Consider the following 13,161-nt stretch of genomic DNA (forward strand, 5'->3'; position numbering starts at 1 on the left):
ATTTTTGAATCACAAAATGTTAAGCAGATATGAATAATCTATATTCTAATAGAACCTGCAATTTTTAAAGTTTACAGACATGTTTAAAAAACTTTCCTCAATTCGTTTCACACATTCATCTGATGGCCAGTCAGTCGTCTCCTTATCAGAGATACCAAGTTTGTTGAAATTGCCTTTTAAGTGGAATGAATGGATGCACAACCTTCACACAGATATTAAACAACAAATTTTGCCAACAGCTGCCAATTTTTTTAAATTTATTGTGATTGCTATTTGCAGTATTCCTCATTTTCAAGTAAAAATCACTATTGGAAATACGTGCAGAGGTATAAATACTAACTGCTATTCCAAACTTCGAGCAAGTTTCAGTGGTGTCCAGATCACAAACTGGAATACAAAAAACTGTGTCAAAACAATCATCATAACAAGTTAGTATCTCTGTGTTGTCCTGCTCGCTAGCTGGATTAAACATTATATTTATGCCTGTGAGCGTACCTACATTTTTATTATTTCTGCTTGAAAATCGAACTATACAAAATTAACAGCCTTAAGCAAAATTTACATATTTAATAACTGATAATATATTTTAATGAGGCAAACCAGCTACTGTACCAGCATCTAACACCAACTCTGATTTGAGAAAGATTTATCACACTCAATTTTTGTGTGCACACATAACACAAATATCTAATTTTCATTTCTAAGTGCTTGTGTAACCTGGCACTTAATGCTGTGGTTGCTGGGAGTGCAAACACTGTTCTCTAATGGCTGGTCACATATAAAACAGACAACTTTTTACAAAATCACTTAAATGATTTGACCCACTCAAAATCAAACCGTGCTGTTACAAATAAAAGCGACTATACTCATCCACATTATGCGTGTCCCCCATTCATCTAAGGGCCAACCTTCTCGAAAATATCAATTTCTCTTTCCTGAGCAAGCAACTAGTAGTTCCACAAACTAGGATAATGTAAAGCATCTTTACTTCTTCAAGGATGTATCAAAACCTGTTGAGACTAGCTATGTAACACACTAACAGATGACAAGTGTTAAAGACTGCACACATAAGCATAGGGAGCACCAACGTTCGTAAGCCAAGTGTGCCAAGAGACAGCTGGTGTTATTCTGACCACATTTGTGACATCTGCAATTTCAGTGTGAAACGGGGGAAATTCGGCAAGTGTATGCAGATGCTGCGGTCAGTCGTGCCTGGTGTTCGGAGCAGCAAGCATGCTTTGAGAGCTGAAGACATCACGAGAATACCATGAGATATCAGGATGACAGTCAACAGGAAAAACACCCAAAAATGACGAAACCGTTCAGCAACTTGTGCACGAGGATCGCCTGAGAAGAATCCACAACATTATTGCCACGGTCAGTATGCCGTACTAAAAGTGAAGGCAACTTCAGGTGTAATTTTGACAATCATTGTGTTGCTGCCAAGTTCATCTCCAGGCTGGTGACACAGCAGCAGAAGAAACGCCGTGTCAAAATCTGCCGAGAATTCCATTAGCGTGCAGTGAATGACCCCTGTCTTTCAGGTCGAGGACCATTCACAGTGACAAAACAGGAGTGAACGGATACGACCCTGACACAAAGTAACTATCGGAGGGAGGACATATGGTGAAAATGACAGGAAGTATGGTGTACGAGAAACTGACTGCTCCACAATGACAACACACCCTGCCCTCGTATTCTCTTCTCACCAGAAACTGTATTATCGCTCTTCTACACCCATTCTATTAACCAGATGAGGCTCCTGCAGCCTACGTCATCCTCCTAAAGATGAATATCAAAGCTCAAAGTCACTATTTTGTCACCATTATCGAGATCTGGAGAAGGTGCCAGACGCACTTCAAAAAGACTTCCAAGCACATTTTAGCAGTGTCAGAATCATGGGAGTGATGTACTGACAAGCTGACCATTTTGAAGACAATTGTGCGTAGATGTAAGATACGTACATGAAGTACTCGCTCTCTCCACTACCAGCTTCCTGCACGAAAAATGCAAAGTTATACAACAACTGCGGGGGGAGGGGTGGGGGTGGGGGAAGTAACTGGCATCGCAATGCTGCACATCATGTACCTGAACTACGGATTATAGCGCCAGGGAGCTGCTGCGGAACCTCTCCAGGTGTCAACGAGCGGCAAGTGCAGTTTTTGTAACAGTTCTTTGTGTGAATCTGTAGCACGCTCACGGCACAAAGGAACCCACGAAAAACGTACGTCTGGAGTTTTGGATTTCACTCGAGAAGGACATAGTGGAAACTGTTGTGGTGGTGCGAACAGCCTACAAATAATGTGCTTTTAGTAAAACTCAAGTACACAAATCATTCTGAAGTGGCACAGAATACTCAGTGCAGCTAGACAAAATTCGGAAACCTCCCTGGGGGACGCAAGAGGCAAGGCATAACAGATCAATAGCCATGCGGAATTCCAGCAAAGAAAGACAACTGATATTGCAGTGAATACAAAAGCAATTGCTACACCCTGCACAATCTGAATGCGCAACCCAGCAACACGGTGGAATTACACCGTGATGACAGAAAGCAGCCAAGACAGCTGCTCAGACGAGAAAAGCAGGCCACCTCACAGTATCACGAGGAATGTGGGCCAGCTTCACATACATATCACTCATTTGCAGCATTCCAGGCTGTAGGAGGAATCTACGTCAGCCTCCGTCAACTCTTTTAGCTGTCTAAGAGCTCCTGTGAAACAGTGAGCCCCACTCTGGGGAGAGACCGAGTCACAGCATCGGCATCCGTGACGAGACCTTTGGGAAGAACTAAGGTGACTTTGATCTGCAATACCTGTGGAGGGCTTTATTACAACTGGTGCCATCTTCCCGAGGGCCTCCCTTTCCCATCCGTGTACGCGCAGTCATTCTTCCGCCGTCACAAAGGGCAAGCTGATGCAGCTGCCCTTCACCTGCTTCTGAGGATAGGTACTGTTGCCAGGGGCTGTTATCCCACGTTTGTAGTTCACGACAATGCCACCGGTGCTTCGGTCATCGTACCCTGGGAGCTGTGTGCAGCCACATACAATGCAGGTGTGGCCTCGCTCGCGTACCACGGGTCACCAGCCTCTTGACGTCATAGAGCTGAGTCGGCACCACAGCCAGCAGCGAGCCTGTGCTGTCTGGCGCATACCACTGCAGCAGACATCCCAGCCAGCTAGCACCGGTTGCTCGAATGTCGATATCTTAACTGTTGTATTCAGTGGATAATAAACATTTGATGTTTTCATACTGTTTCAATAATGCTTTTGTGCATCAGACAGCCAACTACCCTCGGAGTTGGCATTATACACATTCCTGTGTGCTTCTTCGTTGACTTCAAATCATGACCTACCATAGTGTCCAACCAGGTGGCCACTATGGTTTTACTGGCTTAAAAAGGGTAATGGCCACTGAAGATCAGCCCTGTTCTGTCATACTTCAACTCCTCAAACCAAGGAACACATCGGCAAAATCTGTAATGTCACCAGTGAAGACAGACACAGGAAAATCGACAAACTCAAAGAGTTATCCGGGTTACCCCCAAGCACAAATCAGTGCATTTAAGACATCAATTGGGGAATACATATAGTATCAGCAAAGTTTGCTCAACGGGGACAGAGTGGATCAGTGGGATTGAGTCTGTCGTGAACCGAAGGATGCACTCTAAGACAATCCTATTTTTTCAACAAAATCGTGCGGAAGTAAATAATAGTGAAACTAATAGAATTCACCTGGCTGACCTTGTGTTAAAAAGCCCAACAAGTGAAATCACATGTGAAGACAGCACTGACCTGTTTGTATTCTTTTTTTTACCTCAAAGAGATTGTACACTAAGAATTCATCCTGTGGCAGACAGCAAACTAATAATTCTGCCTGGAGGTTACAAAAAGGTTGCACACAAATGTCAAGCTTTGTGTAATTCTGACAAGCAGTTCCTGAATCATGACAACACTCCCACACACATTGTTCTCTGTGTTCAAGTTTTTGGCCACAACGAACATGACCATCTTTAGCCACAGGCCCTATTCAACAGATTTATCTCTCTCTTACTTCTTCATGTTCCAAAGGATGAAAGGAGACTCAAAGGAAAGCAGTTTGACTATGAAAACATAATATGCAATGTTATGACTGCACTAGCAGATATTAAAAAGGGGTAGATTTCAACACAGGAATGAAACTTGTTTTAATGCTATGGAGAGTACTGTGAAGCAGAGTGAAGTTTTGGTTGGTGGGAGGGAGGTATTTGCTTTTTATAGAGAAGTTCCAGTTGTTTTCAGGTCTGCCCCCCCCCCCCCTTCCCTTATTCCTACTGCCTGTAAATTTGTTTTCCCACATCTTTCTAGTTCATGTCAAAAGTTATCACTGTTAAACGATCTGTGGAACTGCACCCGAACCCGTGCACTTAGAATGATGAGACTTTCTACCATCAACATACCACTTGGCAATATTTTACTGTAACAAATTGTAAACACCACCTAGGCATCTGCTTTGCTCAGCACATAATGTAGCAAGCAATCTGGCATTTTATTGGTACACATTTAAAAAATATGACTAACTGAATGTGTTTTTCCTGTGCACACATGCTTCACAAGATGAAATTTCATATTGTGGTGTCATGTTAATTGTCTTACTCCACATTCACATTAGCTTTCATGCTCCTTCTAATACAAACTATTTGCCGATCACAAAATTCTCTCTAGCTCAGTTGGGTGCTCCTGTGCACACATGCTTCACAAGATGAAATTTCATATTGTGGTGTCATGTTAATTGTCTTACTCCACATTCACATTAGCTTTCATGCTCCTTCTAATACAAACTATTTGCCGATCACAAAATTCTCTCTAGCTCAGTTGGGTGCTGCATATTTTACCTCGGTGATAGAATATTCGCGACAGAACATAATAAACTACTCTAGTAACATTGCTCCCTTCAGACACTTCTTTAAGATGGAATAGAGAATGGGAATTGTACTTCACCTTAACAAACAGAACAGTTACATGTAAAGACATAGACTCAGTTTGTGGGCAATTTACAGGAATCAAGAAAAAACATATTGTGCATATGCAAGACTAAGCTGACTAGTGCAAATTTCCCATATGTCCTCACCCCCATGCACACATCTAATGCATACAGCAAGAAAAACATTTTCTTTTCAGAATATTTACACACAATAACAAGGCACACTCATATGTACAGTTCTATAATTTCTTTTGTTTGTTTACATCCTATTTTAATTTCATTCCTAACATTACAAAAACATGCAGTAATGTCAAGTTATGGAGGGAACAAAAATTATTAAAAGGGTAAAAGCAACCACTCTCCATATGCAGTGAAAAATATTTAACATGAAAAATCAGTAAAAAGAAAAAAATTCATAAATAGAAAACATTACAGCAGTACCAACAAAATGCTATGTAATTTCATACCTTTTTCCTTTTAATTTGCAACAAAAATCATCAGGCCTAAAAAGATTTCACTTCTCTGACGAATGAATATGTTCTTTCTGCAGTCACACCACTACCCAGATTTGCCGAATTTTTCTCTCCCTCTTGTTTGAGCAAATAATGTGCAGAATGGTTGCTACTTTTGTTGCTTTGTTACCACTTGTCTTTGGTAGTGCCAATATCAAAAAAGCTGAAGTCAGTTTTGAAATTCAGTGATGAATGTGTCAACAACCCATGCATTGTGTCTCAAAATTATTCTGTTCTTTTAGTCTTTAAATGAAAGTACTATTTTTTTTTTCTTTTTCCCACACAATGACAAACTGGGATGGAAACAAACCAGTATTTCACTTAAAATGAAGATGGAGCTGCTTAACGCAGTCGATAAAAACAGCGGTCAACAATAGAAATATGTAAAGAGAGTGGGCACTGGTTACTCAACAGAGTTCAGCTAGAGAGAAAATGTATGAGAACAGTTAAATACCAAGAAATAGACAACGTTAGAGAATGTGTTGCTTCTTTGGTTGAAACAGCTTGGTTTCAGAATACTTTTGCTGGAAAGAGCTTATGACTTTGCAAAACACAGGGAAATGAGATTTCTGCATTTCCAAGCTGGCTGGAATGTTCAAGAAAACGAAAGGCATGTTGTGAATAAATGTGGTGAAGCTAACGAAGTTTCCCTGAATGTGACTACAGACTTTTTGCTGTATATGTTGCTTTCAATACTTTAATATTAAAATGAGCTAAATATGTCTTCAATGTTGACAGAACTGGCTTATTTTACCACTGCTTTACCAATAAAACTTACGTCACTGGGTAATTCTGTCCCAAGGAAAACATGTCAAAAAAAAAAAAAAAAAAATAAAAAAATAAAAAAAAAATAAATGAATAAAATAAAATCACACACTATTGGTTAGATTAATTGTGAATGTATCTGAAAAACTACTCTTATTTTTCATTGGTAAAACTTTAATACCACTGTGTTTTAAAAAATGTTAAGTACATTGTCAAATACCGGGTGATCAAAAAGTCAGTACAAATCTGATTACTGAATAAATCACGGAATAATGTAGACAGAGAGGTACAAATTGACACACATGCTTGGAATGACATGGGGTTTTATTAGGGGGGGGAAAACGTTCAGGAAATGTCTGATAGATGGCACTTCATGTGATCAGAATAGCAATAAATTAGCATAACAAAGTAAGACAAAGCAAAGATGATGTTCTTTACAGGAAATGCTCAATATGTCCACCATCATTCCTCAACAATAGCTGTAGTCGAGGAATAATGTTGTGAACAGCACTGTAAAGCATGTCCGAAGTTATGTTGAGGCATTGGCGTCGGATGTTGTCTTTCAGCATCCCTAGAGATGTCGGTCGATCATGATACACTTGCAACTTCAGGTAACCACAAAGCCAATAATCGCACGGACTGAGGTGTGGGGACCTGTGAGGTTAAGCACGACGAAAGTGGCGGCTGAGCACACGATCACCACCAAAGGACGCGCACAAGAGATTTTTCACGCGTCTAGCAATACGTCTTTTTTTTTTTTTTTTGTTCTAATAAAACTCCATGTCATTTCAAGCATGTGTGTCAATTTTTAACACTCTATCTACATTATTCCGTGGTTTATTAAGTTTTCAAATTTATACTGACTTTCTGATCACCCGGTACTTATTTTTGTCACTGTAGTAACTCGCTCCGACACACCACTGCCACACAATATAAACTATTTTACGCTGTTTGACAGTGTGTCAGAGTGAGTTATTGTAACATTTTTAATATTTGCAGCTGTTCTTCCTCTATTGCTACTTCAGTTATATTTTCAACATAAATAATAATAATTTCATCATTCGCAACTGAATGTTTCTTTTGTTTCTAACCAAATATATTTCATCTATTCATTCTAGGCATCAGCAGGGGGCTGTAATATAAAGAAAATAATTTCACTGCAAATATTTTATGAGATTACAGTCTTTCTTTCATTTTTGTCTTCTTTTCGTGTATCTATAGGTTCTGAGTAGGTAATACATGCTCACAGTACGGGCTTCCAACTGACTATGCTGCAGTCATGCAATTCACCACATGCAACCTTACCTGATACACATGGACTTGCTCTCTTGTACTGTGGTTGACTGAAGGATCATGGGGAATGGTAGAGCTGAGAGAGGAGCAGGAATGCTTACCGCTCAGAAGTGTGTGTCTCACAGTATGCCATAAATAAAAATGAAAATATGCTAAGTCACAAAAAAGTGGACAAAAGGAAAATATTCTTACTAATTCGGAACTTACCATGAAAAATATAAACAGAAAGAGAATATACATTTTTTACTGCCTGACAAAAAAGTGAAGCACCTAGGAGACCTGACAGGATATGAATGCAGCTTCCTACACATAATGCCACTGAGGGACATGTAAATGATTAGATCTGCAATTCTCTGTGACCGAACAGCCATTAGAGAGCACAAGTGTTCTACGTGTTTACAGGCCTAGTAGGGTATACAAGAGGCATTAATAGAGTCAGGTGCTGAATGATTGTTGTGGAAGAGACAGTTTGAAAGAGGCCTCATTATCAGCCTCCATTCGATTAGCTGGTCAAATCATGTAACATCCAGATTTGTGAGGCATTCTGATGTGACAGTGCCCCGTTGCCGGGTTGCACGGGAACATAAAGGCAGGCATACTTGTCGTACAGTTTCCAGTCGATCACGTCTGATCACAAAACGAGGTAACCATTGTACTGTCTACGAAGCACATCGTAATCTCTTCACAAATAATGGAGTCCCTGGAATATTCTGTGATATCCCACACTGTCAGTTGGAGACTAGTGGCATCTGGACTAGGGAATTACCATCCCATGTGTAGGCTGCAGTTAACACTACACCACAAATGGCTGCGTCTGGAGTCATGCCGTGACTGGGAAGTGTCTATAGTGTTCAGCAACGGAGTGCACTTCTGTACTATACTGGATGATAATCGTCTGAGTGTGGCGGTGACCTCGAGAGAGGTCTCATTCTTAAAATGTTTTAGGGGGAGAGGGATAGTGAGCACGAGCAGAGTTACTCCGTAGCATGATTGTGTGGGGAGTCACCACGTATGACTCCAGGTCACAACTGGTAGTGATTGGGGGAACTCTACTGCCACAATTGTAGGACACAGACATATTGTGTCATCAAGTGTTACCTGTCAAGCAACAATAACATTGTGCCACTTTTCAACAGGACAATGCTGATCATGTCACCAGAGTCCATATTAATTGTCTGCGTGAAATTGAGGCACTCCTGCGAGTAGCAAAATACCCCGCCTGGGCCATTATACAGGATACCAAGGACCAGTTAGAACACTTGTGGGCCTCAGGAGAGGACGTAACGGTTATGTTACCCTTCCCAACCCAATCAGTAGGTGCATCCAGGCCAGATGAGATGTAAACACCATACTGATAAGTGGGTGCACAGTGCAAAGTTCTTTGTAAATTTGAGTCGATGTTGTTGTTGTTGTTGTTGTTGTGGTCTTCAGTCCTGAGACTGGTTTGATGCAGCTCTCCATGCTACTCTATCCTGTGCAAGCTTCTTCATCTCCCAGTACCTACTGCAACCTACATCCTTCTGAATCTGCTTAGTGTATTCATCTCTTGGTCTCCCTCTACGATTTTTACCCTCCACGCTGCCCTCCAATGCTAAATCTGTGATCCCTTGATGCCTCAAAACATGTCCTACCAACCGATCCCTTCTTCTAGTCAAGTTGTGCCACAAACTTCTCTTCTCCCCAATCCTATTCAATACCTCCTCATTAGTTACGTGATCTACCCACCTTATCTTCAGCATTCTTCTGTAGCACCACATTTCAAAAGCATCTATTCTCTTCTTGTCCAAACTGGTTATCGTCCATGTTTCACTTCCATACATGGCTACACTCCATACAAATACTTTCAGAAACGACTTCCTGACACTTAAATCTATACTCGATGTTAACAAATTTCTCCTCTTCAGAAACGATTTCCTTGCCATTGCCAGTCTACATTTTATATCCTCTCTACTTCGACCATCATCAGTTATTTTACTCCCTAAATAGCAAAACTCCTTTACTACTTTAAGTGTCTCATTTCCTAATCTAATCCCCTCAGCATCACCCGATGTTACAATCACTGAAATAACATCACATACTCTTCCCAACTGAAGTTTCATTTCCCACCCTCCTCCCCCTTACGGTGCTTCATATTTGTGCCCGGCAGTGCATTTACCATTAACTTTATATATAATATGAATAGGTAAAATGTGCGGCTGGAAACAAATTTAACATTCAATTGCAAAAACCAAAATATTTCTTAACTAATTGATAAAAATATCTATTATGGATCAAAACAGCGTTAAAAAAAAGTGCAGCATTTTTATGAGAAACAACCTTATTTTAGTACAGTTATATGCTTTCCTACAAACACTGACAAAAAGTTATTCAAGAACTGCATAACTACATGGTGTACTGATATTAAAGACATTTCTCAACATGTCAAAAAGTCATGCACACGAGCCAACGGTTGCTGAGGTTTTAACCTATAGAGCAATTCAAACAATGTGTCGACTCACCCCAGAAGCAGCTGTCTCTGCAGCATGGTGTACTGGTACTGATACTGTTGCATCAGCAGATTATGGCCATGGCTATCCGAAAGGATGTCGGACGTGGGTGGTGGCGCCGCAGGCACCAGCGGCGGCACAGAAACGGAAGAGACGGGGGGGATTGCGTCCGCCTGGAATGCGAGACAGTACGATTAAAGTGGTGGGGCATGAGAAACCTTGCACTACTTGTGAGCTCGAGTAACCACTCGGATTTAAGATAAGAGTCTCTCCAGTACCTAAGATTCCTTTAATTCCAGGTTATCATTTTGTTCGGTTTAGAACAAAATTCAATAATGGAAAACCCAGGATGGAATGTAACAATATTATGAAAAGGATAGTTATTATTCACCATACAATTGAGATGCAGAGTCACATCTCAGCTATATGGTGAGTAGCAACTATCCGTTTCATAATATTGTTCTGTTTCGAACACGCACTCATAATTAGAAAATACAATTAATTGATGTTATCTCTACATTTCGCTACATACAAAAACCTGGCTAATCAGTATATCTGAAGAAGTTTACCAACATCAACAGAAAAGTCTGGCAGTCCCACTTTACAGGAAAGTATTTTGAATTATCAGAAATAATTAAATAATTTCCTGAAATTTACCAGAGTTTGCAATATTATTGCATAGGAATAATAGTGTCCATGCATTTTTCTAAATTTCAACCAGCAATTTTTTAAAAAAATACAAATTCTATTTGTTCTCTGATTGGTTGGTTGATTTGCGGGAGGGGACCAAACAGCGAGGTCATCAGTCCCATCAGATTAGGGAAGGAAGTAGGCTGTGCCCTTTCAAAGAACCGTATCGGCATTTGCCTGAAGTGATTAAGGGAAATCACGAAAAACCTAAATCAGGATGGCTGGACACAGGTTTGAACCGTCGTCCTCCCAAATGCAAGTCCAGTGTATTTGCTCTCTGAATACATCAAAAACAGTAAAACCCAACCTAGACATTATTAAAAGCATTAGGAAGTTTTCGAAATAACTGTTTGTTCCTGTGAGTTTTTATAAGAAGATCTCTTATCACAAAATTGCCAGTTTGTGGTTTGAAAGTTTACAAGCAAGACATGTCAGGTGAATTCTCGGTGCTAACTCACGTCCCAACTATGCACATTCAGTATGCTAAACTCTGCATACTGTCAACCGCAAAACTTGGTAATATTAGTGTTTATATAATTTGAGTGATTTCAGCAAATAAAATCAATGAACACCTTGTTGTGATTAGCAACAGCAAGGAATGTTACAGTCATCGAAACAAGTGGTTGTTGGACATAATGGTTCACATTATGGACTGAATTAATGGAGGAATGTTTTGTGTTATAAAACAATGGTGATTGCAAACTTTGCCTTTTTCATGTAAACGTGAACTTGAGCCACAATTAAACAATTAACACCACCACTATACTGTTGTTAAGTATTGTAGTTGCTGATCTGGATCAGTGCATTAATAAATTTTCGTAGTACATAAACTAGTCATCGTCACTGATAAATGAACTTTGCAAGGAATAAATGTGCGCGCGCGTGCACACGCACAAACCAAAAACTGCAAAAAATTGGTTCTCACTGATGTGAAATACAGTGAAATCCAACTTTTATACTTTTCATGGGACTTAAAAAACAAAAAAGTGTAAAATGCAGGAAAATGTAAAGTGTGAGAAATAACGTTTTAAGCTGTAAAAGTTACGCATAGGATACCCCCTTGCACTTTATGTATGTTATATATACATTACATGCATCAAAAGGCTTGTCACGAACTTTATTACCTAATGAAGGTTTAGCATCTAATTAAAACCACTGATGTAACTGGAACTGATAACTATCTGGGAAATAGGAACGTTTGACTCCATTTCGTATTTCATAACTGATGTTTTTGAAAGCCTGCAGCTGTCATTCATTATTTAAATAATGAAATACTGCACTAGTTACGTATTTTTTCATGCTTAGCACGACGCATTTCGAGAATTTTTTTCTCGTTGTCAAGTGCAAATATGTAAATAAGTATTTTGTATGGTGTTTGAATATGGGTTATTGCACTTACACTGTAGTCATCTTTTTGAAGTTATCACGTACTGTGCCTCATCAGTTATATAGAACACTAACACACTCAAACTATCACTCACATTGTTTGTTTGTGTAACACCACAAAAAAATACATGCGTAAATACTGCACTTGAAAGCGAGAATAAATTCCCAAAACACATTTTGCTTAGTATGAATAAAATATGTAACCAGCACTTGGTTTAAACTAAAAACATTTGAGCAACGCAAAGTCAATGACTGTGTGAATGAGTGCTCCAGGTGGTCATACACCGAAACACGCTAAACATGGTTCGACAAAGGTATCACAATGATTACAACAATCACGAAACTGCGTTTGCGCAATAGAGACAGTTTGGAAATGTTTGTGATTGGTCATGATTTTTCATTTGAACGAACTGAGTTACTCACATCAGCCACCATGCCAAGAAGAGCTTGGCAGCGGCAGGAGATACCGCAGGAATTATTCCAACTTTAACATGTTTACCGGTTCAAATCAGCTGAGTAGGGTGCCCCGGTGTCAAGAAACCACTGGATGGCCAACATCATGCCAGTGTCAGTTTTTCTCCACAAACATTTTTTCGTAATGTGTAAATCGTAGGAAAATTATAAATATGTTGATGCAAAATCAGGTGCAAATTAACATTGTGAATGGCGGGAAAACGTTAATTTCGGGAATGTAAAAGCGGGTTTACACTGCACATGAACAAAATCTTAAATATATTTTCATCTAAGCAGTAATAACAAACTTCTCATAAAATATGTAAAGGCAGAATGTGGTGAGTTGTATATGATGAATCCTACACTATTATAAATGGCACATCACAACTAAAGGGGGCATTAGGCGATAATCCACCAGAAATGGTACAGGACGAGCACAACAGTCAACAATCGGGCAGTAGAACAGGTGGAATAAGATAGATAGTAGTTGCATTATAAACACATTAAATAGACAGCAGCTCTAAACTCACTTGAACCTGCTCATGCACACTACACGACAATAATCTACATCTACGTCCATACTCCGCAAGCCACCTGACTATCGGTTCTCCCTTCTA

The 13,161-nt window shown here is 39.8% G+C and overlaps 1 protein-coding gene across 8 annotated transcripts in view; it reads right to left on the reverse strand.

The window, feature by feature from the left end:
• The window catches only part of LOC126426669 (GRB10-interacting GYF protein 2), a 169,766-nt gene that overhangs the window by 82,727 nt on the left and 73,878 nt on the right, over positions 1-13,161 (reverse strand). For all 8 annotated transcript variants that reach the window (XM_050088555.1, XM_050088557.1, XM_050088556.1 and 5 more), the window contains one exon: positions 10,028-10,188. In XM_050088555.1, the coding sequence (XP_049944512.1) occupies positions 10,028-10,188 (161 nt within the window). The remainder of the gene's footprint in view (positions 1-10,027; positions 10,189-13,161) is intronic.

This window comes from Schistocerca serialis, chromosome 11, assembly GCF_023864345.2.
Source record: "Schistocerca serialis cubense isolate TAMUIC-IGC-003099 chromosome 11, iqSchSeri2.2, whole genome shotgun sequence".
In the NCBI taxonomy this organism is placed as follows: domain Eukaryota; kingdom Metazoa; phylum Arthropoda; class Insecta; order Orthoptera; family Acrididae; genus Schistocerca; species Schistocerca serialis.